The sequence below is a fragment of the Erinaceus europaeus genome, chromosome 2 (assembly GCF_950295315.1).
Source record: "Erinaceus europaeus chromosome 2, mEriEur2.1, whole genome shotgun sequence".
Taxonomy (NCBI): domain Eukaryota; kingdom Metazoa; phylum Chordata; class Mammalia; order Eulipotyphla; family Erinaceidae; genus Erinaceus; species Erinaceus europaeus.
In genome coordinates, this window is record NC_080163.1 from 141,175,007 (window position 1) to 141,192,262 (window position 17,256).

General features: G+C 41.7%; 1 protein-coding gene across 1 annotated transcript in view; it reads left to right on the top strand.

Moving 5' to 3' along the window:
- Nucleotides 1-7,965: 7,965 nt before the first annotated feature.
- Nucleotides 7,966-17,256, top strand: part of NAE1 (NEDD8 activating enzyme E1 subunit 1) — a 39,714-nt gene continuing 30,423 nt past the window's right edge. The window contains exons 1-4 of the mRNA XM_007517759.2: nt 7,966-8,093; nt 12,820-12,923; nt 13,020-13,080; nt 16,853-16,883. Of these exons, the coding sequence (XP_007517821.1) occupies nt 8,041-8,093; nt 12,820-12,923; nt 13,020-13,080; nt 16,853-16,883 (249 nt within the window). The 5' untranslated portion in view covers nt 7,966-8,040. The remainder of the gene's footprint in view (nt 8,094-12,819; nt 12,924-13,019; nt 13,081-16,852; nt 16,884-17,256) is intronic.

Consider the following 17,256-nt stretch of genomic DNA (forward strand, 5'->3'; position numbering starts at 1 on the left):
GACTTCAGGCAATTATTAACCTGAGGTTGCCTATAGGGCCTGGGGAGTAAAAAGTGAGGAATTCTCATTTCCCACCTTGCTGGCCTTCTGGCCTATGCACTCCTCCTTCTCCAACTTCCTCACTGGGAAGTCTTCATCCCTATCACACAGCTCCACTCAACTATCTCCTGGCTGCAAGTGCCTCTTTTCAGAAGGCAGATGGTTTAAAATTCCTCCTTGCTCTGTCTTCGAAGTCCTCACAACCTGGCACCAGCTGTAACTCACACCTCTCTGTCCACTCTCTTTCACCTAATTCCCTACCACACTAAGCTTACTTTAGAGCCTCCAGCCTCTGTGTCTTTTCTACTTCCCAGAGTTAACACCTGCTGTTCCTTCTGCTTAAATTAACATTCCTCCTAATCCACACCTTATGAAGTATTTATGCACAGGGGTTTTGCGGGGGGGGGGGGGGGGGGGCTTCTTTGGTGCCTCTCAGCACCCCAGCTTCCTCTCAATATTGAGGACCATATTGTCTAGTAGGTACTTGTTTACTATTCCTCTCCTCTCAGGAGAATATGAACCCCCAAACTTAATGGTCTTTGTTTCTGCAGCACAGAGCAACTTTGTAGTTCAAAGCAGGACCTCCCATGGCTTAGCTGCATGGAAGAATGGAAAAAACGGGTGAGCAATACAATCACAATAGAAAAAATAACTATACAGGTTTTTTTTTTCAGATACTGTGTATTTAAAACCTCATTAAGGCTAGTAGAATCCTATGCTGGTGACCCAATTACCTACATTGGACAGGTGAACTGAGAACTTAAAAGGTAAAGAGCAGATTACTATACTTTAATAATAGGAGGTTAAAATACAAACTATATAGCACAAAGTGAGAATTCCTCCACAATTATTACATGTACAAAGTGATCTTCTAGGGCTGGGGAGACAGCATTATGTTTAAGCAAAAGATTTTCATGCCTGAGAATCTAAGGTCCCAGGTTCAATCCCCAACACCGATATAAGCCAGACCCAAGCAGTGCTCGGTATCTATCATTAAAAAATTTTTTTGATTGCATTTGCGATTTGACTTCCTGAGGCAGAGCTACGAGCAGCAGATCGCTTTCTCTCCTCTCCTCTCCTCTCCTCTCCCGGATCAACTAGGAATACCAAAGGAGACCACACGGACCGAAATAAGACAGGACTAGAATGACCACAGGAACCCAGTAAATCACTCGTGAGTACAAACACGCGTGGCTGGTGACAGAGAGGAGAGAGGGGCCTAAGGAGAGATTAAGTGGCTGCTAACAGTTCAACAGTTTATCAGTGGAGACACCACCTCCAGTCTGCTCCACAACAAGGGGACAGCTGAAGGGAGGAAAGGACTCCCCAGAGACTCACCAAGTGCAACTCTGAGTCTCCATTGCTACTACCCTCAGAATCTGGAGCAGCAACAGGGAGGGACACCAGGGGACAGAGATCTAACCGGGAAACTCAGGAGAAGACCTATACCTCGGTGGCATAGCTGAGGGGCTGTGAAAGTCTCTTTGCATAACCACTGGATTATCTCTGCCACACCCTGCTTTATCTCTTGGTCAGGAGTCAGTGATTAAGCTAAGAAGCCTATTGATAGTTTAAAAGCCCTCAGGCTCCCATAGCCTACAGGGAAGAAAAAAAAAAGAGGCTTTTACACCACTGAGCTCCAACTCAGGGACTGAAAAAACTGTTAACATATATAAAATGGTTAAAACAACAAGAAAAAATATTGGAGACTCGAACCAGGACAAGAGTCCAGCTAAAACTCCTCCAGAGGGTGAAGCACAAAACAACGAGTTCAACATCCAAACATTAGCTAAGGAAATAATAATAGGAGTGAGTAAAGAATTTAAAAAAATTGTAATCAGAAATGCAGGAACAACAAATGAGAAAATGGAAGAAAATTCTAATTATCTCATGGTTATTAGAGAGCTGAAAGCTGAAATTGCTGAGCTAAGAAGGCAACTAGCTGAACAAGCTAAAACAGTATCAGAGCAAGGCAACAAAATAGATGAACTCCAGAAAGCAGTAGAGGGCAGAGAGAATAGAATCAATGAGGCTGAAGACAGAATTAGCAAGATTGAGGATGAATTAGAGACAACTAAAAAAGAAGTAAGAGATCTCAAAAAGAGATTAAGAGATGCTGAAAACAACAACAGAGTCCTATGGGATGACTTCAAAAGAAACAATATACACATTATTGGCTTACCAGAGGAAGAAAGAGAAGGGGAAGAAGAAAGCATTCTCCAGGCCATAATAGCTGAAAATTTCTCTAGTCTAGACAACATCAAAGAAATAAATATTCAAGAAGCCCAGAATTAACAGAATTAACCCAGACCTAAAGAATTAACCTAAACAGAATTAACCCAGACCTAAAGACACCAAGACATGTCATACTTAGATTGGAAAGGAATAAGGATAAAGAAAGGATCCTCAAGGCTGCAAGAGAAAAACAAAGAGTCACCTACAAAGGAAAACCCATAAGATTAGCAGCAGACTTCTCCATACAAACACTACAGGCCAGAAGAGAATGGCAAGATATTTATCGAGTGCTCAATGAGAAAGGCTTTCAGCCAAGAATACTATATCCTGCTAGACTGTCATTCAGACTAGATGGAAGCATCAAAACCTTCTCAGACAAGCAACAGTTGAAGGAAGCAACCATCACCAAGCCTGCCCTGAAAGAAGTTCTGAAAGGTCTCCTATAAACAACCAGACCACCACAAATAGGACATATATCAAAACACTCTAAAACTCTACAAGAATGGTGTTAAAATATCAGGAAACACAACCCAACAATATGTTGTCTACAGGAAACTCACCTAACTCAACAAGACAAACACAGACTTAAAGTGAAAGGATGGAAAACTATCATACAAGCCAATGGCCCACAAAAAAGGGCAGGAACAGCTATTCTCATATCTGACATGATAGACTTTAAAATAGATAAGATTAAAAAAGATAGGAATGGACACTACTTAATGCTCAGAGGATCAGTCAATCAAGAGGACTTAACAATTATTAACATCTATGCACCCAATGAGAAGCCATCTAAATACATCAAACTTCTACTGAAAGAGCTACAGCAATATATTAAATGGACCTACCCTATGACCCTGCAATGCCCCTCCTGGGGATATATCCTAAGGAACCCAACACATCCATCCAAAAAGATCTGTATATACATATGTTCTTGGCAGCACAATTTGTAATAGCCAAAACTTGGAAGCAATCCAGGTGTCCAACAACAGATGAGTGGCTGAGCAAGTTGTGGTATATATACACAATGGAATACTACTCAGCTGTACAAAATGGTGACTTCACCGTTTTCAGCCGATCTTGGATGGACCTTGAAAAAATCATGTTGAGTGAAATAAGTCAGAAAGTGAAGGATGAATATGGGATGATCTCACTCTCAGGCCGAAGTTGAAAAACAAGATTAGAAAAGAAAACACAGGCCCCACACCTATGGACATCTAATCTTTGACAAAGGGGCCCAGACTATTACATGGGGAAAGCAGAGTCTCTTCAACAAATGGTGTTGGAAACAATGGGTTGAAACATGCAGAAGAATGAAGCTGAATCACTGTATTTCACCAAATACAAAAGTAAATTCTAAGTGGATCAAGGACTTGGATGTTAGACCAGAAACTATCAGATACTTAGAGGAAAATATTGGAAGAACTTTTTTCCGCATAAATTTTAAAGACATTTTCAATGAAACGAATCCAATTACAAGGAAGACTAAGGCAAGTATAAACCTATGGGACTACATCAAATTAAAAAGCTTCTTCACAGCAAAAGAAACCACTACCCAAACCAAGAGACCCCTCACAGAATGGGAGAAGATCTTTACATGCCATACATCAGATAAGAGTTTAATAACCAACATATATAAAGAGCTTACCAGACTCAACAACAAGACAACAAATAACCCCATCCAAAAATGGGGGGAGGACATGGACAGAATATTCACCACAGAAGAGATCCAAAAGGCCGAGAAACACATGAAAAAATGCTCCAAGTCTCTGATTGTCAGAGAAATGCAAATAAAGACAACAATGAGATATCACTTCACTCCTGTGAGAATGTCACACATCAGAAAAGGTAACAGCAGCAAATGCTGGAGAGGGTGTGGGGTCAAAGGAACCCTCCTGCACTGCTGGTGGGAATGTCAATTGGTCCAACCTCTGTGGAGAACAGTCTGGAGAACTCTCAGTAGGCTAGAAATGGACCTACCCTATGACCCTGCAATTCCCCTCCTGGGGATATATCCTAAGGAACCCAACACATCCATCCAAAAAGATCTGTGTACACATATGTTCTTGGCAGCACAATTTGTAATAGCCAAAACCTGGAAGCAACCCAGGTGTCCAACAACAGATGAGTGGCTGAACAAGTTGTGGTATATATACACAATGGAATACTACTCAGCTGTAAAAAATGGTGACTTCACCGTTTTCAGCCGATCTTGGATGGACCTTGAAAAAATCATGTTGAGTGAAATAAGTCAGAAACAGAAGGATGAATATGGGATGATCTCACTCTCAGGCCGAAGTTGAAAAACAAGATCAGAAAAGAAAACACAAGTCGAACCTGAAATGGAATTGGAGTATTACACCAAAGTAAAAGACTCTGGGGTGGGTGGGTGGGTGGGGAGAATACAGGTCCATGAAAAATGATGAATGAAATAGTGGGGGTTGTATTGCTAAATGGGAATCTGGGGAATGTCATGCATGTAAAAAAAAAAGAAGTAGAAATGCAAAGCAGAAATTGACTGAGTTTGGAGTATGGCACCAAAGTAAGAAAGCAGAAGTATACTAGAGTTTGCAGTGAGTACCTCCCTAATACTTCCTCTCCACTTTTCCAAGCTTTGGGTCCATGATTGCTCAACAATTTGTTTGGCTTTGTATGTTAACTCTCTTTTTAGATAGAAAAAAAAAAAAAAAAGGAACCCTCCTACACTGCTGGTGGGAATGTCAATTGGTCCAACCTCTGTGGAGAACAGTCTGGAGAACTCTCACAAGGCTAGAAATGGACCTACCCTATGACCCTGCAATTCCTCTCCTGGAGATATATCCTAAGGAACCCAACACATCCATCCAAAAAGATCTGTGTACACATATGTTCTTAGCAGCACAATTTGTAATAGCCAAAACCTGGAAGCAACCCAGGTGTCCAACAACAGATGAGTGGCTGAGCAAGTTGTGGTATATATACACAATGGAATACTACTCAGCTGTAAAAAATGGTGACTTCACCATTTTCAGCTGATCTTGGATGGACCTTGAAAAAATCATGTTAAGTGAAATAAGTTAGAAACAGAAGGATGAATATGGGACAATCTCACTCTCAGGCAGAAGTTGAAAAACAAGATCAGAAAACAACAACAACAACAACAAAACACACAAGTAGAACCTGAAATGGAATTGGCGGCATATGGCACCAAAGTAAAAGACTCTGGGGTGGGGTTGGGTGAGTGGGGAGTATACAGGTCCAAGAAGGATGACAGAGGACCTAGTGAGGGTTGTATTGTTATATGGGAAACTAGGGAATGTTATGCATGTACAAAGTATGTATTTATGGTTGAATGTAAAACATTAATTCCCCAATAAAGAAATAAAAAAATAAAAGAAAGGAAAAAAAAAAAAAAAAACACAAGTCGAACCTGAAATGGAATTGGAGTATTACACCAAAGTAAAAGACTCTGGGGTGGGTGGGTGGGTGGGGAGAATACAGGCCCATGAAAAATGATGAATGAAATAGTGGGGGTTGTATTGCTAAATGGGAATCTGGGGAATGTTATGCATGTAAAAAAAAAAAAAGAAGTAGAAACGCAAAGCAGAAATTGACTGAGTTTGGAGTATGGCACCAAAGTAAGAAAGCAGAAGTATACTAGAGTTTGCAGTGAGTACCTCCCTAATACTTCCTCTCCACTTTTCCAAGCTTTGGGTCCATGATTGCCCAACAATTTGTTTGGCTTTGTATGTTAACTCTCTTTTTAGTCACCAGGTTCCAGGTGTCATCAGGATGCCGGCCAGACTTCCCTGGATTGAAGACACCACCAATGTGTCCTGGAGCTCAGCTTCCCCAGAGACCCATCCTACTAGGGAAAGAGAGAGGCAGACTGGGAGTATGGACCGACCAGTCAACGCCCATGTTCAGCGAGGAAGCAATTACAGAAGCCAGACCTTCTACCTTCTGCAACCCTCAATGACCCTGGGTCCATGCTCCCAGAGGGATAGAGAATGGGAAAGCTATCGGGGGAGGGGGTGGGATATGGAGATTGGGTGGTGGGAATTGTGTGGAGTTGTACCCCTCCTACCCTATGGTTTTGTTAATTAATCCTTTCTTAAATAAAAAAAAAAAACATGAAAAAAAAAAAAAAAGAAAAGAAAACACAAGTGGAACCTGAAATGGAATTGGAGTATTACACCAAAGTAAAAGACTCTGGGGTAGGTGGATGGGTGGGGAGAATATAGGTCCATGAAAAATGATGTATGAAATAGTGGGGGTTGTATTGTTAAATGGGAATCTGGGGAATGTTATGCATGTACAAACTATTGTATTTACTGTTGAATGTAAAGCATTAATTCCCCAATAAAGAAATAAATTATTAAAAAAAAATTTTTTTTTAAGGTTATCTACTAGTGGGATGTCAAAATAGCTCACTTAGGTAGTGTGCTGCTTCGCTATGCGCACAAACCAGGTTCAAACCTGACCTCCACTGCTTTGGAGGTAGCTTCAATGCTGTGGTGTTTCTCTCTCTAGCTCTCCTATTTTTTATTTATTTTTAATATGTATTTATTTCCTTTTTTGTTGCCCTTTTTTGTTTTAGTTATTATTGTTGTTGCTATTATTGTTGATGATGTCGTCGTTGTTGGATAAGACAGAGAGAAATGGAGAGAGGAGGGGAAGACAGAGAGGCAGAGAGAAAGAGACAGCTGCAGACCTACTTTACCGCTTGTGAAGCGACTGCCCTGCAGGTGGGGAGCCAGGGGCTCCAACCGGGATCCTTAAACCAGTCTTTGCCCTTTGCGCCATGTGCTATCGCTCGACTCCCTCTTTTATTTTTTATTATCTTTATTACTTTAGTTTAAAATATTGTTTAAATTTATTACTGGATAGAAACAGACATTGAGAGGGGAGGAGGAGATAGAGAGGAAGAGACACTTGCAGCCCAGCTTCACCACTTATGATGCGTTCCCCCAGTAGGTGGGATCGGAGGCTTGAACCTGGGTCCTTGAACACTGTAATGTGTGTGCTTAACCAGGCACGCCAGCGCCTGGCCCCTTATCTTAATTTTTTGGATAGAGAAATCCAGAAATCGAGAGAGAGAGAGAGAGAGAGAGAGAGATGGAGAGAGATTCCTACAACACTGCTTCATTATTCGCAAAGCTTTCCCTTGCAGGTGGAGGGAGACCTGGGGCTCAAACCTGGGTTCTTCTGCATTGTAACATGCTCGCTCAACAAGGTGCACCATGTTGTCTCTCTCTCTCACACTTTCCTTCTCTCTGTCTTTTTCTATCTTTTTTTTTTCTTTTTTAGAATTTATTTATTCATGAGAAAGACAGGCAGAGAGAAAGAACCAGACACCACTCTGGTACATGTGCTGGCGGGGATGGAACTCAGGACCTCGTGGTTGAGAATCCAATGCTTTATCCACTGCGCCACCTCCCGGACCACAGTCTTTTCCTATCTTAAAGAAAAAAAAGGCATTCAGGAGCGGTGAAGCCCCGGCGATGACACAAAACAAGCAAATTAACAAAACAAGCAAACAAACTAGCACACCAGAAGTGTCTGTGTTTCAAGATAGATGCATCCACCAGAGCCCCATGGGAATCAAACCTTGCGCTCTGGAGGCCCAATAGCTCCGGCGACGCGTGCGCAGTGCAATGTCGGCGCCCCCTGCAGGCGGCGCCCAGGAAACAGCCGAGGCGAAGAGTTGCTCACTGCGCCTGCGCACTTGAGCTGGCGGTGTTAGTACGCGGCAGCAGCTCGCCGGTTCCTGGTGCGGCAGGCGCGGCCATGGCGCAGCCGGTGAAGCTGCTCAAAGAGCAGAAGTACGACCGGCAGCTGAGGTGAGCCGAGGCTCCCCGAGCCGGGCGGGAGGGCCAGCAGGCTCGTCTGCATCCTGGCCCGCTGGGCCTGAGCGAGCGGGCGGCGCGGTTGGGGAGCACGGTCGGGCCTCGCTCAGGCCTCCTGCCGGGCCGCCGGGCGGTGCGGGGCCCCGGGCGCGGCGCTGCGTGTCGGGCCTGGGCCGCTCTGTCCCCGCGGCCGCCATCCCCCTGCTCCCCCCCCAGGGGCGTGTCCGCACGCTTCGCGGCGTGTGCTGCCAGGTGCACCGCCGGGCAGGTCTGTCTGCGCACAGGCTCCACATTTTGCTTAATCGGGGTGGAGTGGGAGCTCCCCCAGCCACCCCCAGCCTCGAGAGCGGCCCCGAGAATTAGAGGTATTGTTCCGAGCCGCTGCTGTCCAAGAGAAATACTAAGGCTCGTCTCCCCTATGCAACTACGTTTTCTCGTGGCTACCTTAAAAAAAAAAATAGGTAAAGAGGTGAAATTAATAATATTGATAGTTCATTCAGCCCAATACATTACCCGTTGCACACATAATCAGTATAAAAAGTTGCTAGAGATCATTTACTTTCTCCACCCTCCCCGCCCCCAGCCTGGATTGGAAATCTGGCCTTTTACACTTGAGGCACATGTGGACGCATGTCCTCTTTAGTGCTTTTAATGGACTCTGCATAGCTAAGTAGTCAGAGCCTTGACTACTCACTTTCCTTTCCTTAGCCTTTTTCTTCTGATACTCCCCTTCCATTATTTATTGAACATCTTTGGTATGTTAAGGTAATGCACGTAACAAAAGTGTTTGGTACCCCTTCTTTCCGGAACCCCCAAGTCAGAGGTTATAATATGTCAGTGGGGATCAGAACTCGTATTTGCACCTCCAACCTAGTGCTTTTGGTACTCAATCGTGGGAGCAGGCCAGAAGGTGGACATTCTCTGCTTTACAGAAAGGGAAATTGAGCCGTGGAGAAATTAGATAACTTGTGCAAAGACTGCCTTATTTTTGAGCCAGGAGTAAACTAAGGTCCATCTGGCTTTCCAGAGGTGAGATTCACTATCATTTTGCTCCCAGGTTTCAAGGAAAAGAAAGCTACAGAAACATAAACTGTGTGCTTTTGCCAATTCTGAGAGTTCCCTGTGTCTTGAATGCAGATGGAACTGTATGTAAAGGAATTGAAGATATTTTAGGTTACTAGACAACTGTAACAAGAGTTTTTATTGAGTCCAGTCCATTTAAGGATCACACTGGACCGGATGGTGGCGCACCTGTTTGAGCACACATTTGACCATTTAGGGACCACACTTTACCTTTGTATAGTGACAATTGAGTTTTGGGTGCCAGGGGGAAACAAGCAAAGGTGTCCTGCCAGGCAGCAGTCAGCAAGACCCTGTTCCCCTTAGACCAGCCATTAAGAGTATAGTGGATTGACTTCATGTTTGACTCTTTCTTGGGATAATGATACCTAGAGATACTCCAGTGCTCACCTAGTTGGGTGCATACATTACAGTGCTCAGGTACATGGGTTCCAGTCCCCAGCCCCCATCTGCAGGGGGAAAGCTTCATGAGGTTTGAAGCAGTGCTGCAGTTGTCTCACTCTCCCTATCTCTTCCTTCCTTCTTAATTTCACCGTCTCTATCTAAAATAAATAGATACCCCACCAATGTGTCTTGGAGCACTGCTTCCCCAGAGCCCTTCCTGACTAGGGAAAGAGAGAGGCAGGCTGGGAGTATGGATCGACCTGTCAATGTCCATGTTCAGCAGGGAAGCAATTACAGAAGTCAGACCTTCCACCTTCTGCATTCCACAATGACCTTGGGTCCATACTCCCAGAGGGTTAAAGAATAGGAAAGCTATCAGGAGGGGATGGGATACGGACTTCTTGTGGTGGGAATTGTGTGGAGTTGTACTCCTCTTATCCTATGGTTTTGTCAATATTTCCTTTTTATAAATAAAATAAGTTAATAAAAAATAAATATTTTTAAAAAAGAGTTAATTATTTAGTTATAAAAAAGAAAAGGGGCTAGGTGGTGGTGAACCCAGTTAAGTGCACACATTATCATGCATTAGGACCCGGGTTGGAGTTCCTGCTCCCCACCTGCAGAGGGGACACTTTATTTATTTATTTATTTATTTATTTATTTTATAATTTATTTATTTATTGGGGAATTAATGTTTTACATTCAACAGTAAATACAATAGTTTGTACATGCATAACATTCCCCAGATTCCCATTTAACAATACAACCCCCCCTATGTCATTCATCATCTTTAATGGACCTGTATTCTCCCCAGCCACCCACCCACCCACCCCAGAGTCTTTTACTTTGATGGAATACGCCAATTCCATTTCAGGTTCTACTTGTGTTTTCTTTTCTGATCTTGTTTTTCAACTTCGGCCTGAGAGTGAGATCATCCCATATTCATCCTTCTGTTTCTGACTTATTTCACTCAACATGATTTTTTCAAGGTCTATCCAAGATCGGCTGAAAAACGGTGAAGTCACCATATTTTACAGCTGAGTAGTATTCCATTATGTATATAGACCACAACTTGCTCAGCCACTAATCTGTTGTTGGACACCTGGGTTGCTTCCAGGTTTTGGCTATTACAAATTGTGCTGCCAAGAACATATGTGTACACAGATCTTTTTGGATGGATGTGTTGGGTTCCTTAGGATATATCCCCAGGAGAGGAATTGCAGGGTCATAGGGTAGGTCCATTTCTAATCTTCTGAGAGTTCTCCAGACTGTTCTCCACAGAGGGGGACACTTTATTTTATTTTTTTTTTAAGATTTTTTTTATTTGTTAATGAGAAAGATAGAAGAGAGAGAAAAAAAACAGACATCACTCTGTACATGTGCTGCCAGGGATTGAAGTTGGGATCTATAATTTTTATCCATTGCACCACCTCCCGGGCCATGAGGGGACACTTTATCAGTGGTGAAGTAGGTCTGCAAGTCTCTGTCCCTTTCTGTCTCCCCCACCTCTCACAATTTCTCTCTCCTATTCAATTAAAAAATAGAAAAAAGAGCAGGGGTTGATAGCATAGTGGTTATGCAAAGAGACTCTCATGCCTGAGGTTCCAAAGTTCCAGGTTCAATCCCTTGCACCGCCATAAGCCAGAGCTGAGTGGTGCTCTGGTAAAAAAAAAAAAAGGAAAAATGGCCACCAGGAGCAATAGATTCTTAATATGGGCACTGAGCCTCACCAATAACACTGGCAGCAGGAAAAAAGTGTGTGTGTGGGAGGCTCCAGTGTTTTCTTAATCTCACTCTTCAACTACACAGGCATCCATCAACCAGAAGTATTGGTTGTCTTCTGTGTTCTCTACTTTAATAGGAAATACAGATGTTTCTAGTCCATCTTCCATGTATTTCACAGCTGCTCAGTGATCACATATCCTGAGCAATATATTGTGCTAGGCATTGAAGCTCCAGTGCTCTGGGTTCTTGTGAAGCATGGAGTAAGAGATGGATATTCAGCAAACAGAAAAACAAACAAGACATCTGAAACTGTTATGTGCTTTGGAAGACACACTGACTGAAGACTAAAAGGGAATTTGCTTTAAATCAGCTGACAGGGAAGTCAAAGTAAAGTACCAGTCCTCTACTGCCAGTTGTGGTTTTTCCTTGTGATTTAGGCTTTTTTTAAAAAAAATTTTTTACTTATTTATTTATTTCTAATGAAAGAGACACAGAGAGAAAGATACACACAGAGAGCTACCAGAGAACTGCTCAGCTTTAGTTTATGGTGGGGCTGGGGATTGAACCTGGGATTTTGGAGCCTCAGGCATGAAAGCCTTTTGCATAATCATTATGCTATCTCCCCAGCCCTGGGCTTCTTTAGTCTTTAAACTGGCTAAATAATGGTTAATGGTTTTTAGTGCCAGAGGGAAACAAGCAAAGGTGTCCTGCCAGTCAGCAAGGCCCTGTTCCCCTTACGCCAGCCAGTAAGAGTATGGTGGATTGACTTCATGTTTGACTTCTTTCTTAGAATAATACTTAGAAATGCCCCAGTGCTCACCTAGTTGGGTGCACACATTACAGTGCTCAAGTACCTGGGTTTATAGGCTTTTCTAGTGAAGGTAACCAGATTGGCCCAGATAACTATGTGTGATTGTGTGTCTTGTCCTGTTAATAAGCTGGTATAAATCAGATCACAACACATATTTCTAACTTTTATTACATCTTAGTGTTTGTTGATGCATGCATTTACTAATTATACCTTTAGAATGTTTGTTGAATATTAAATTCTAAAACGTTCCTGTAAAATTGACATAAAGCATTGTAGATTATGCTAACTTTTTTTTCCCTTTTTGCCACAGATCTTGCTTAGTCTTGCAGGTAACATAGTGACAAGTCTAATGTCATGATATTAAAATATACTGGCTCATTGTAACTTAAGGATAAATGAAATAAAGAACAACAGGGTTTAAGTCCAAGGCATTTCTAAATGTTGAGTATATCTAGAAACTGTTTTTGTAAGTCATTTGATTTGGTAAGAATAATGGACAAGAAGCTGAAAGACCAAGTTTCTAGTTCTGACTTGAACACCCCTTAATGCAAGACTGAGTTTTAGGTTACTAAACTCTATAGTCCCCAATATCTCCTCTCACATGTTTGCCAGGGTTATCATATCAGTTATTCTGTGCAAGAACACTTTAAAAGATCTAACAGCACTAGTTCTGTTGTTATGAAAGTTTCTAAGATGGTGAATCTGTGTCTTGTTTTGTAGGTTGTGGGGTGATCATGGACAAGAAGCATTAGAATCTGCTCATGTTTGTTTAATAAATGCAACAGCTACAGGAACAGAAATTCTTAAAAACTTGGTGCTACCCGGTAATGTAGTTTTGTTTGTAGTTGTATTCTCAGTCTACATCTTTAAAGTTTGAGTTAGAAATACATATTCTTGACTGACTCCATTTTGTCTCTTAGGTATTGGTTCATTTACAATTATTGATGGAAATCAGGTCAGCGGAGAAGATGCTGGAAATAAGTATGTTCTATTCTTTCCATACATGTGCATGTTAGAGCCAGGGAGATAGTACTTGCTTTGTATGTGACTCAGGTCTGAGCCATGTTTGAAGCTCTGGTGCTATGGAGTCGGAGTCAGAGTCAGTCTCTCTCTCTCTCTGTTTCTCTCTCTCTCTGTTTCTCTCTCTGTCCTTCTCTCATCCACTCATCTTTCTGATTGAAAGAGCTGGGCAGTGAATTGTGCCACAAGGCCCGGGCTTTGGGGGGGTGGGGGGAGTATATGTTAGGGAAGGTTGTGCATTGTTGTGAGAGAATGAGGCCTAAATCTCAGCTTCACCTTCATTCTAATGACTTATTAGTGAGAAAGGAGGGGATGAGGGAGGGAAAGAGAACTAGAGCATCGTTCTGGCCTATGTGTTGCCAGGGATCAAACTCAGTACCTTATGCTTGAAGGCGCGGCAGTTAATCCACTTCACCACCTCCCAGGCCACTCCAGCTTCACCTTCTCAATTAAGGTGACTTACCTCTCAGCTGGAAATGATCACTAAAGATTAGAGTAATGGCAAGGATGGATTGAGTAAGTGTATTAGGAGCATGCACAATAATATCTTGCAAATAGGCTGTTATTACAAGGTATTTGTCATTATTACCTTTATTGTTGTTACTAAATACAAAGAAGTAACCATTACTTCTTTATCCATGAAATTTAGATACTCCCTAAGTCCTTGCAATGATTACTAGGTGTTAGTCTGTAATTATTAATAAATTTAATTTTTACATTTTGCGTATAATAAAAACTATCTTTTATATATGGTATCACCTGAATTTAGTTAATGTATATCTCTTCCTACATAGTCTCTATAAAAATGCTGTCTTAGGAGTTGGGTGATGGCACAGTGGGTTAAGCACACGTGGTAGGAAGCGCAAGGACCCGTTCAAGCCCCCGGCTCCCCACCTTCAGGGGAGTCGCTTCACAGGCAGTGAAGCAGGTCTGCAGGTGTCTATCCTCCCCCTCTCTGTCTTCCCCTCCTCTCCATTTCTCTCTGTCCTAACAACAGTGACATCAATAACAACAACAGTAGTAACTACAACAACAATAAAAAACAAGGGCAACAAAAGGGAAAATAAATATTAAAAAAATTTTTTTTAATCTTTTTTAAAAAGTGCTGTCTTAAAGATGACCTATATCCTTGAAAGATGCTTGTATTTAGGTTTTCATAGCACCACTAAATTTTTATTTCAAAGTTGCTTTTTCAAAGACTTGAAGTCTGGAATCTCTTATTTTCATTTTTGTTTGTTTGTTTTTTGTTTTTTAACCAGAGCATGACTCAGCTCTCTGGGTTATGGTGGTGCGGGGGATTGAACCTGGGACTTTGGAGCCTCATGCATGAGAGTCTTTTTGCATAACCATTATGCTGTTCCCCCACCCCCTGTAATCTCTTATTTTCCAGTGAACAAATACAGTGATTATAGATAAGGAAAATCAGGATTTGATTGTATTGAGCTTTAAAGATTTATTTCTTTTTTTAAATATTTATTTATTTTTCCCTTTTGTTGTAGTTATTGTTGTTATTGATGATGTTGTTGTTGTTAGATAGGACAGAGAGAAATGGAGAGGGGGGAGAGAAAGACACCTGCAGACCTGCTTCACTATCTGTGAAGTGACTCCCCTGCAGGTGGGGAGCTGGGGGCTCGAACCAAGATCCTTAGGCCGGTCCTTGCGCTTCGTGCCACGTGCGCTTAACCCACTGTGCCACCGCCCAACTCCCTAAAGATTTATTTCTATGAGGGAGAGACTTGAGCACCATTCACTTCTGGCATATGGTGATACTGGGAATTAAATCTAGGGCTTCTGCGACCTTAGGCATTGCAGATACTGTGATCTAGTACTGAGCTGTCACTCTGTTTAAGATGCAGTTATTTATGAGAGAACCGGAACTTCATTGTGGCACATGAGATGCTGGGGATTGAACTCAGAACCTCATACTTTCAAGTTGTGCTCTCTACCCATTGTACCATCTCTGGGGCTTCTAGGGTCTTTTTAAAGATAGACTTTACTTATTGCATATGTGAGAATTTCACTTGAGACAGGTAGGCAGGCAGGCACGCACACACACATGCCAAAGTATTATATGGTGTTAGGTATTGAACTGGGAACCTCAGCATACCAAATTGTCTATCAGCTGAACTATTTCCATGACTGCTAAAGTTAATTTTTTTTTTTTTTGATGAGAGAGAGAGGCATCTCTCATTCTGGCATGTGAAAGTGCTGAGGATTGAGCCTGCTGCCTTCCATGTAAATTCTGTGCTCTAATGCTGAGCTATCTCCTCAACCCTCATATTCAGCTTTTTTTTTTTATTCCCTTTTGTTGCCCTTGTTTTATTGTTGTAGTTATTATTGTTGTTGTTATTGATGTCATCATTGTTGGATAGGACAGAGAGAAATGAAGAGAGGAGGGGAAGACAGAGATAGGGAGAGAAAGATAGACACCTGCAGACCTGCTTCACCACTTGTGAAGCGACTCTCCTACAGGTAGGGAGCCGGGGGCTCAAACTGGGATCCTTACGCCGGTCCTTGCACTTTGTGCCACCTGCGCTTAGCCCACTGCGCTACTGCCCAACTCCCCTCATATTTAGCTTAATATCTTTTCTCTGGGTGGTATAAATTTCTACTATTAGCAATATAATCCATTTATATTGATGTCTGTAAAGAAAAAGCACTGTGGGTGGGAGTAGATAGCATAAAGGTTATGTGGAGACTCTTATGCCTGAGGTTCCAAAGTCTCAGGTTCAATCCCCTGCACCACCATAAGCCAGAACTGAGCAGTGCTCTCGCAAAAACAAACAAAACAAACAAGCAAACAAAAAAACGCACAAAGAAAAAGCACTGTTGGGGCCAGGTGGTGGCGCACCTGGTTGAGCAAGCATGTTACTATGTGCAAGGATCCAGGTTCAAGCCCCTGGTCCCCGTCTGCAAGGGGAAAGCTTTGTGAGTGGTGAAGCAGGGCTGCAGGTGTCTCTCTGTCTCTCTTCCTCTCTGTCTCTCCCTTCCTCTAGATACCTGATTGTCTATATCACTAAATAAATATAATTTAAAAATTTAAAAACTAAGAAAAAGCACTGTTATCTTTGGTTACTTGGCTGATTAAAGCGAGATGTGATAAGAGTTTTTTTCCTCCTTCTAGAGCCAGGTTGTACAAGTATACTCTATAATGTATATGCAAAGACAACATTTTATTTCTCTGTATTGTATTCCTGTCATTAAGCAGCACATATACTATGGATTTTCAGAAAGGAATTTAACATATGGTGCTTCTCAAATTAAAAAAATTATATTTATTTAATAATAGTTTGAATATGTGAATATCATGCTATTTCACATGATCTATTTCCATGATTGCGGAAAAAAAATCTTTCTTTCTCTTTCTCCTCCACACTAGTGTACTACACAGCTCTGAGTAATGGTGCTGGAGATTGAACTTGAAACCTCTTGCTTGCATGCAAGTCCTCTGCACAGCCATTGTACTATCTCCCCAGTGTTTTCCAAATCATTTTAAAGCCAGAGAACCCTTTTCTTCCAGAGCATCTTGTGAAATTTGTAGTTTGTGGCACATACTTTAAATAGCACTCATCACAAGTTTTACCCAGTTTCCTTCTTCAACGGAAATAGTTGTAGTCTGCAAATATTTTTATGCTTTATTTTGTATTGTTAATGAAATGTACCTGATAGTACAAAAAAACTTTCTTACATAGTCAACGAAGCTCTTAATTTCTTTTAATTTTCTCCATTTTAGTTTTTTCCTTCAGAAGAACAGTATTGGCAAGGTAAACAATATAGCAATTTATTGTAAAATGCACTTATATTTTGAGTAGTTGATGGTGCCACTGTTTGATAGCTCAAAAAACTTCGACCTTAAAAGAACTCACTACTCTGAGAAAAAAAGTTGAATTAGCTTGTATTTTCCTGATCTTGTTTTTATATGTTTAGTAGTTTAAGAACGTAGAAGTACTGTCTATGTTGTTATACTGTGTCCTACATTACAGGTAAATCTTGAGTAATGCGTTAATGTTCAGAGGATGGAATTTTAGGTTATAAAATTCCTAACTGATAGTCAGAATGTCCTTTATTTTTTATTTCGTATTAAAAACCATATTAGTTAGCTTAGTACAATATTCAGAATAGAAATGACTGCTTCTT